At 49.5% G+C, this 10,000-nt stretch overlaps 1 protein-coding gene across 5 annotated transcripts in view; it reads left to right on the top strand.

Moving 5' to 3' along the window:
• TRPM8 (transient receptor potential cation channel subfamily M member 8) overlaps positions 1-10,000 on the top strand; it is a 99,111-nt gene that overhangs the window by 54,347 nt on the left and 34,764 nt on the right. For 4 of the 5 annotated variants that reach the window (XM_075607352.1, XM_075607354.1, XM_075607353.1 and 1 more), the window contains exons 11-14: positions 436-503; positions 2,696-2,896; positions 7,046-7,148; positions 9,578-9,696. In XM_075607352.1, coding sequence (XP_075463467.1) covers positions 436-503; positions 2,696-2,896; positions 7,046-7,148; positions 9,578-9,696 — 491 coding nt within the window. The remainder of the gene's footprint in view (positions 1-435; positions 504-2,695; positions 2,897-7,045; positions 7,149-9,577; positions 9,697-10,000) is intronic. The other variant, XR_012802556.1, reaches the window with a different exon arrangement.

The following is a 10,000-nucleotide window of genomic DNA, read 5'->3' on the forward strand; positions in this document are numbered from 1 at the left end:
AGAACTGCCAAGGGAAAGGGGGCTGAAACAGAGAAGGCAGACATGGGTATTTCTGTTCCATGACAGTCTCTGAGGTGGGGCAGAGAGATCTGATTAACATACGTGTCACTATGCACGGGGTAAAAGAACTAGGGCATTTTTCACTGAGCAGTGCCCAGCTGTAACGCATCTTATGGCCCATTCAGTGGAATTATATATGGACCCTATTTAGTGGCATGTCATAGGAATTTGATGCAGAGCCCCTATAGCAGCCTAACGGAGCAATTATATATTGTCCGAATCGGCTAATCAGGCCGTTTTCGGATGAAATGCCTCGTTAAAGTCAATGGGGAATTCCATCTGAAAATGGCCTAATCGGCCGCTTCAGCTCATCTCGGATAATCCCCGAAGTCCCACAGAAATCCGGCTCTTACATTTCCTAACGGGTCTCTGCAGATTCCAATTATGGGGGGAAAATCCCGATCGTTTGTTTTGCTCAGGGAGGCGGGAAGGAAACGCTTAAGGTAAGTCACAATAATAGAGGGAGGGGAGGAAAGGGGGGGAGAGAGAGAGGAAGTAAGGGAGAGAGAGAGAGGGGAAGTGAGGGAGAGAGAGGGAAGTGAGGGAGAGAGGGGGGAAGTGAGGGAGAGAGGGGGGAAGTGAGGGAGAGAGGGGGGAAGTGAGGGAGAGAGGGGGGAAGTGAGGGAGAGAGGGGGGGAAGTGAGGGAGAGAGGGGGGGAAGTGAGGGAGAGAGGGGGGGAAGTGAGGGAGAGAGGGGGGAAGTGAGGGAGAGAGGGGGGGAAGTGAGGGAGAGAGGGGGGGAAGTGAGGGAGAGAGGGGGGGAAGTGAGGGAGAGAGGGGGGGAAGTGAGGGAGAGAGGGGGGGAAGTGAGGGAGAGAGGGGGGGAAGTGAGGGAGAGAGGGGGGGAAGTGAGGGAGAGAGGGGGGGGAAGTGAGGGAGAGAGGGGGGGGAAGTGAGGGAGAGAGGGGGGGAAGTGAGGGAGAGAGGGGGGGGAAGTGAGGGAGAGAGGGGGGGAAGTGAGGGAGAGAGGGGGGGGAAGTGAGGGAGAGAGGGGGGGGAAGTGAGGGAGGTAAGGGGGGGGAAGTGAGGGAGGTAAGGGAGGGGAAGTGAGGGAGGTAAGGGAGGGGAAGTGAGGGAGGTAAGGGAGGGGAAGTGAGGGAGGTAAGGGAGGGGAAGTGAGGGAGGTAAGGGAGGGGAAGTGAGGGAGGTAAGGGAGGGGAAGTGAGGGAGGTAAGGGAGGGGAAGTGAGGGAGGTAAGGGAGGGGAAGTGAGGGAGGTAAGGGAGGGGAAGTGAGGGAGGTAAGGGAGGGGAAGTGAGGGAGGTAAGGGAGGGGAAGTGAGGGAGGTAAGGGAGGGGAAGTGAGGGAGGTAAGGGAGGGGAAGTGAGGGAGGTAAGGGAGGGGAAGTGAGGGAGGTAAGGGAGGGGAAGTGAGGGAGGTAAGGGAGGGGAAGTGAGGGAGGTAAGGGAGGGGAAGTGAGGGAGGTAAGGGAGGGGAAGTGAGGGAGGTAAGGGAGGGGAAGTGAGGGAGGTAAGGGAGGGGAAGTGAGGGAGGTAAGGGAGGGGAAGTGAGGGAGGTAAGGGAGGGGAAGTGAGGGAGGTAAGGGAGGGGAAGTGAGGGAGGTAAGGGAGGGGAAGTGAGGGAGGTAAGGGAGGGGAAGTGAGGGAGGTAAGGGAGGGGAAGTGAGGGAGGTAAGGGAGGGGAAGTGAGGGAGGTAAGGGAGGGGAAGTGAGGGAGGTAAGGGAGGGGAAGTGAGGGAGGTAAGGGAGGGGAAGTGAGGGAGGTAAGGGAGGGGAAGTGAGGGAGGTAAGGGAGGGGAAGTGAGGGAGGTAAGGGAGGGGAAGTGAGGGAGGTAAGGGAGGGGAAGTGAGGGAGGTGAGGGAGGGGAAGTGAGGGAGGTGAGGGAGGTAAGGGAGGGGAAGTGAGGGAGGTGAGGGAGGGGAAGTGAGGGAGGTGAGGGAGGGTAAGGGAGGGGAAGTGAGGGAGGTGAGGGAGGTAAGGGAGGGGAAGTGAGGGAGGTGAGGGAGGTAAGGGAGGGGAAGTGAGGGAGGTGAGGGAGGTAAGGGAGGGGAAGTGAGGGAGGTAAGGAGGGGAAGTGAGGGAGGTAAGGGAGGGGAAGTGAGGGAGGTAAGGGAGGGGAAGTGAGGGAGGTAAGGGAGGGGAAGTGAGGGAGGTAAGGGAGGGGAAGTGAGGGAGGTAAGGGAGGGGAAGTGAGGGAGGTAAGGAGGGAAGTGAGGGAGGTAAGGGAGGGGAAGTGAGGGAGGTAAGGGAGGGGAAGTGAGGGAGGTAAGGGAGAGAGAGGGGAAAAGAGAGGTGAGAGTGAGAGAGAGGTAAGGGGGAGAGAGAGAGAGATATAAGTAAGGGGGATAGAGGGAAAATAGAGAAGAAGTAAGGAGGAGTGAGAGGGTAAGAGCGAGAAAGGGTGAGAGAGGGGGGAAAGAGGAAGTAATGGAGAGAGAGAAGGGGAGAGAGAAAACAAGAGGGGGAGGTATCAAGAGAGAGAGAGGAGGAGCAAGAGGCTAAAAGTATGAAGGAGGCAGTGGGGTGAGAGAGCAAAGGAGGGGTAAGAAAGACAGAAGTGGGGAGGGACACAAATTAAGAGGGAGAGAGAAAGGAAGAGGGTAAGAAAGGGGGAGAGGGACGGGACACAGATGAGGGGGAGAGAGGCTCTTTCTCTCTGTCTCTTTAATTCGCAGGCTATAAACACAGCCATTAAGAGTAAGATCCCGTGTGTGGTGGTGGAGGGTTCGGGACAGACGGCCGATGTCATCGCCAGCCTGGTGGAGGCAGAGGGCACCTCGCTGGCATCTTCCGCCATCAAGGAAAAGCTACTCCGGTTCCTGCCTCGCACTGTGTCCCGCCTGGCGGAGGAGGAGATGGAGGCCTGGATCCGATGGGTACAACTGCCTCCCCCCCCCCCCTCTCATTCCCTGGGGGCAGCAGCAGGCAGTGCTATTAGAGAGTAGCGTCACTGCGCTGTAATGCAGGATCCTTTCAACAGGACTGTGACGGTGCTCATGTCAGTAAGGAACTCAAATTAGACTGCAAGCTCTTCAGGGCAAAGAGTCACTTACCAGGGAGTGACACTGATCCTATACAAATGCAGGTATCCTCTGGCAATAAAAGGCTTAATGGACTGCAGATGAAACGGGTGGGGGGGGGGGGGGGGGTGGTTTGTGAGATTTGAAACTTCAACTAGAATACTGTGTTCAGTTCAGTACCTATCTCCGGAAAGGACATCAATGAGTGGGAGATTGTGCCAAGAAGGGATACTGAGACTGTGCATGATCTACTGCAGGAGTCTTATCAGGAAAAACTAAAGGAATTTCATTTGTACAGATTAGATCAGGTTTTGAGGATATCCCAGCTTCAGCGCAGGTGGCTCAATCAGTGGCTCCCTGCTTCAGCACAGGTGGCTCAAATCAGTGTGTAAGCGAACATGTGCAGAGGTATGCAATGGAGACTGTTTTAAGGTGAAATTAAAATAAGGCTTTATTGCGCCTGTCGCTTTAAACACAGCAAACGTGATAATCCGTAACAAAATCTGCTCCACTTTGGAGTATATTTACACTTGCAGTCCAGCCCTCTTTAACTGCGTGGTTAGCCCAGCGATTCACCAGCCCAAATCATAGAGACATTTATATATAGATATAGATAAGTCTTATAAGAAAAGTCTTATCTGTCTCTTGTAGCTGTTGGGGAAGGCTTCTCTGTTCTCCTGGTGTCCGCACCCTTGTGCGATAAGGCAATGTCAGGATCCAGGTTTAGAAGTATTGTCCCCTGTGTCTTGCTGGCAGCGTGCAGTCTCTCTGCCGCTCAATACATCTGTTTGTTCCACAGAAGAATCTCCTTTCCTGTCTCAGAGGCAGGCTTTTCTGACACCTGTAATCAGCCAGGTGATGTTGGTTAATTATCTACCAGCAGTTAACCATCACACTGCTGGATTAGAGGCACATTTTTGAACAGGGATAAGTCCCCTGTTACACAGTGGCTCAGTCAAAGCCACTGATTGAGCCAACTGTGCTGAAGCTGGGATATCTTTAAAACCCAAACTGTTGAGGGGTCTTGAGGACTGGAGTTGAGCCCCCCTGGAGTAGAGGATAGAAGGGAGTGGGGGGGATATGATCGGTACTTTCAAATACATAAAGCGATTAAACAAAGTACAGGACAGAAGCATATTCCAAAGGAAGAGGAGTGTTAGAGCAAGAGGTTGTTCTCTGAGGCTGGAGGGTGGTAGCTAAGGGGAAATATGAGGAAGTACGTCTTGACCAAAAGGGTGGTGGATTCATGGAATAGTCTCCCAACAGAGGTGGTATGGGCCAATACAGTAAGGGAATTAAAAAATTATTGGGATAGACATAAGGCTATCCTACATACTAAAGAAAGCTGAGGGATGATTAAGGTCTGAAGTTACATAGTTACATAATAGATGAGGTTGAAAAAAGGCGTACGTCCATCAAGTTCAACCTACGCTCAATTTAGACGACAGATACTTTATCCTATATCTATACTTACTTATTGATCCAGCGGAAGGAAACAAAAAAAAACCAGTGTCATATCATCCAATGATATCTCATAAGGGGAAAATAAATTCCTTCCTGACTCCAAGAATTGGCAATCGGATTAATCCGATCAACATCCTTATCATGTTTACTTATTTGGTATATCCCTGTATACCGTTCCTTTCTAAAAATACCTTTTTGTTAACAAATCTAGTGTGTCTGCCATCACAGTCTCCATGGGTAATGAATTCCACATTTTAACTGCCCTTACTGTAAAGAACCCTTTCCTATGTTGCTGGTGAAAATGGTGAAATCTCCTTTCCTCCAACCTTAAGGGATGCCCCTGAGTCCTTTGTACTGCCCGTGGGAGGAATAGTTCTTTTGAAAGCTCCTTGTATTGTCCCCGTATATATTTGTATATAGTTATATCCCCTCTTAGACGCCTCTTTTCTAATGTAAATAAATCTAATTTATCTAGCCTCTCCTCATAACTTAGATTGTCCATCCCCTTTATTCATTTGTTGCCTCTTCTCTGCACTCTCTCTAGTTCCATAATGTATTTTCTAAGGATTGGTGCCCAAAATTATACTCCATATTCAAGGTGTGGTCTTACTGATGCTTTGTAAAGGGGCATAATTATGTTTACTTCCCTTCCATCCATTGCCCGTTTAATGCGAGATAAGATCTTGTTTGCCTTTGCAGCTACTGCATGACTTTGGGCACTATTGCTAAATCCTTCTCCGTCAAGGATTCTCCTAATTTATCCCCATTTAACTTGTAAGTCACCTGTTTATTCTTGTATCCCAAAAGCATAACTGTACATTTATTTGTATTAAACCTCACCTGCCATTTACCTGCCCAAGTTTCCTGTCTCTCCAAGTCCTTCTGGAGAGAAATTACACCCTGCTCTGATTCTACTACCTTACACAATTTAGTAGCATCATAAGCTATGATGGAGACTTTGCTCTCGATGCCAACCTCAAAGTCATTAATAAACAAGTTAAAAAGCAGGGGTCCCAATTGTACAATAGAAAGTTGTACAGGTTGTACAATAGAAAGTAAAATGGGTAGATAATGTGGACCAAGCGGTTCTTATCTGCTGTCAAATTCTATGTGTCCATGTAAAGGTGAAAGGATTTTGCACATTCTTGATCCCACTTTGCAGATGAGAGCTGCTTAGTGCGATCACTGACTCCTTTAGGAATTTGTGGCTTTGGCGTATTTCGTATAATTAGCAGAGTCCATTCTCTGAGCAGAGTGACGTTTCAGACTGTTATGAATTCCTCAACATACTTGGTACTGCTATATCCTGCAGCATGGTAATGGCTTCTGTGTGGCTCCCCACGTTCCACCTCCTCCCTGGTATTTTTAGAAGACCATTACACAATGGAAAAATAAAAAGTCATTTTGCAGAAATCTAGAAGGCACATTTTTTTTAGCCGGCTGATGGGAACCCGACACGCAGATTGATTAAGATTAGCTATTATTTCCCCCTAAGCCTCGGATCAGGACGTCTCACTCTGTCTCTCCCTTCCATTAGCCGCGACCGAAAGCCGGGCTCGTGTAAACCGCGGGCATCAGGTCCCTATAACGCGTAGAGACTCCGCGGCTCTCTCGGTTTCCATGAGTCGTTTTTTTATTTTTAAATAAATGGATGCATTTATAATGAGGGTTTTAGCGTCCTCTTAAGCGTTAGAAATCTACCCGTGGCCAAGTAATTACCACAGCCGTGGGACAGAGGCCAATTAGCCCATCGTTCTGTATCTAAGGTGTTCTGATGATACGATTACACCACACACGCTCTATACTGAAGGAAAGCAGGACTTGGCTTACAGAGGCTGTTCTGTACTAGGGATGGGATCACAGAGAATCATTTCACATCTGTCTACACCTGTGCCCTGCTTTGTGTTAGAGGTGTGACACCGGGGGGGGGCCCTTTTTGCAATGCTGATCCCGCTGGCACTGGTGCCGTTAAAATCTCAGCTCTATCACGCCCTTCCCAGAGGATCCCTTGTCCACGATGCTGGGATCTAGATTTAGGGCTGCCAGGTGTCCAGTATTGAACAGGACTGTCCTGTATGTGGACACTGGCCAGTAAAAAATTATAGAGGTAATACTGCCCATGTACAGTATGTGTCAGGTATTACCTCTCTGGACATAGTGACCTGACCAGCTTGGGGAAGGGGGGGGGAGGGCGCAGGGAGAGAGTAGGGCTGTGGCCAGGGGGCTGGGCAGCTTCCTCCATCCTGATTGGCTGCATTACAGAGCAGCGGCCAATCAGGTGGAGGTGTCAGGAGCCTGGTGGTGGGGCCAAGGTGAGGAGGAAACAGCATGGAGGGGAGTGTGTGTGATTGTGTGTGTGTGTGTGTGTGTGTGTGTATCAAGCGTGTTGCACCTTTCACCATTGTGTCCAGTATTTTTGGAGAAGCCACCTGGCAACCCTATTCTAGACTAGTGGTGGGAGGCAGGCAGTTGTGATTATTGGGGTGCTCCAGTTATGCCTTTAAGGTCTTCCTTAGGTGGGCTCCCACATGTATTTTGCAGATCAAAGAGATCATGGACAACATGCACCTTCTGACCATCATCAAGATGGAACAAGCTGGGGACGAGATAGTGAGCAACGCCATCTCCTTCGCCTTATACAAAGGTAACCACAGCAACAGCAGAGGGCGAGCAGTGCAGCTAGCGTAAGGTACTGAGTATGACATAATAATCATTTCAAAATAAAATCTTATATACCGCTGCCAATATCGGTCTAGGACATTTAGCCGGCGGCATCTCGCTGCAGCCACCCCGCCGCTGCCATTCAGCCGCCGCCGATCAGCCGCCGGGATATTTAGCCGCCGCCTGTTTCGCCGCAAAGGTAAGCCCATGACATTACCCTAAAACCCCTAAACTTAACCCCTTACCCTAACACCCCTAACCTAAACCCCATATCCAAACACCCCTAACCTTGACCCCTTTGCCTAAAACCCCTAACGTTAACCCTTTACCCTAACACCCGTAACCTTGACCCCTTACCCTAAACCCCCTAACGTTAACCCCCTAACGTTAACCCCATACCCTAAAACCCCTAACCTTAACCTCTTATCCTAAAACCCCAAACCTTAACCCCTTACCCTAAAAAGCTTAAACCCTTGTCCTAAAACCCCTAAAGTTAACCCCTAATACTAATACACGCTAATGCACTATACCTTAGCGGCGGCTAAATGGCCGCGGCGAGATGCCGGCGGTGGCTTAAATGGCAGTGGCAGGGTGGTTGCGGCGAGGTGCCGGCGCGAGATGTCCCATTCCGCCCAATACTTGCATCACTCTGTATAACATTTTGCAGGCACAAGGAGGCCCTGCCCCGCAAAGCTTACATTCTAATGTTGGTGCCTGAGGCACAGGGAGATGAAGTGACTTGCCCTTGGTCACACGGAGCCGACATTGGGATTCGAAACCGGTTCACCCACTTCAAAGGCTGTGACGACTGAGTTAGTTCCTCAGCCCACAATCACTTCGTCTAAGAATACCGATCTCACAATTCCTAACTCAAAACAAACTTCAGTATCCAGGAATAATTAGATATATTTCCTATTTAATATAATATTGTATATTTGGGAAATGTTTACGTTACATTGTTCCGAGGCTGGCAGACTTGTGTCATCTCAGACGTAAAATACAGATTTTCTATATATTGTGATTTTAATGGACCAATGTGACCAGTTCTTTAAAGAAGACAGTATAATGTACAGAGTTTGTAAACCTCACGGGTCTCTTCTTCATGTGCACAGAGCTTCCCAAACGTCACAGGTCTCTTCTTCATGTGTACAGATGTTTCCAACCCTCACAGGTCTCTTCCTCACGTGTACAGAGCTTTCCAAACCTCACAGGTCTCTTCTTTATGTGCACAGAGGTTTCCAAACCTCACAGGTCTCTTCTTCATGTGCACAGAGCTTCCCAAACCTCACAGTTCTCTCATTCATGTGTACAGAGCTTCCCAAACCTCACAGGTGTTTTCCTCATGTTTACAGAGGTTTCCAAACCTCACAGGTCTCTTCCTCACATGTACAGAGATTTCCAAAATTTACAGGTCTCTTCATGTGTACAGAGCTTTCCAAACCACACAGGTCTCTTCCTCATGTGTACAGAGCTTTCCAAACCTCACAGGTCTCTTCCTCACATGTACAGAGCTTTCCAAACCTCACAGGTCTCTTCCTCACATGTACAGAGCTTTCCAAAACTTACAGGTCTCTTCATGTGTACAGAGCTTTCCAAACCACACAGGTCTATTCCTCGTGTACAGAGCTTTCCAAACCTCACAGGTCTCTTCTTCATGTGCACAGAGCTTTCCAAACCTCACAGGTTTCTTCTTCACATCTACAGTGATTTCTAAGGCCGCGTCCATGCTAGAACGCGCACGACGGAGCGCGTGATGTCACATGCACGACGTCCAAGCGATCTGTGCCCTGTGATCTACAGTGACGGGGAGGCGTGACAGGGCGTGTCCATGATGTCACATGAGCGGTTCGCCCTCATTGGCTGAACCGCTCACGTGACCCGGCCGTCGCTAGACAAAATAAAAAAATTAAGAAACAAGCCGCGCCGTTGTGCGCGCTCTATGGAAGTTCGCGTAGACTTAATGTGTTTGATCGCGCCCCTCACGCGGTTGCTGTAAGCATGGATGCGGCCTAAACCTCACAGGTCTCTTCTTCACATGTAATGTCATAAGGAGGAGATGTGAGGTTTGGAAAGCTCTGTACACATGAAAAAGAGACCTGTGAGGTTTGGGAAACTTTGTACATGTGAAAAATAGACCTGTGATGTTGGAAATCCCTGATCCCATGAAGAAGAGACCTGTGAGGTTTGGGAAGCTCTCAAGGAGCCATACGCCAACTAACTATCAAACTTTGAAATACTTAAAATAAAGAAAATGAAAGAGAATCCCAAAAACGATTATTACCCGAGAGTGAAGTCTCTGCTCCTCTTGATCCAAGTAATTGCTCCTGATGTTGCTTTCTGACATCATTGGGGCAAAACTGGGGCAAAAAAATACCCTATCCCCTAGGGTGACCGGTCAAACTCTCCCCTCAGCCTTCAGCACCAACGAGCAGGATAAGGATAATTGGAACGCTCAGCTGAAGCTGCTCCTGGAGTGGAACCAGCTGGACCTGGCCAGCGAGGAGATCTTCACCAACGACCGGCGCTGGGAGGTGAGCAAGAGACACGGTACACGCAGAGACCAACAGTGAGACATGTTACACGCAGAGACCAACAGTGAGACACGTTACACGCAGAGACCAACAGTGAGACATGTTACACGCAGAGACCAACCGTGAGACACGTTACACGTAGGGACCAACCGTGAGACACGTTATACGCAGGGACCAACCGTGAGAAATGGTACATGCGGAAACGAACTATGAGACACATTACATGCAGATAGAGCATGAGACATGCTAACTGGCCATCAGACATGTCACATTCTGTCTAACTGTACATCATTTTACACACTGA

Source organism: Ascaphus truei, chromosome 7 (genome assembly GCF_040206685.1).
Source record: "Ascaphus truei isolate aAscTru1 chromosome 7, aAscTru1.hap1, whole genome shotgun sequence".
Lineage (NCBI taxonomy): Eukaryota > Metazoa > Chordata > Amphibia > Anura > Ascaphidae > Ascaphus > Ascaphus truei.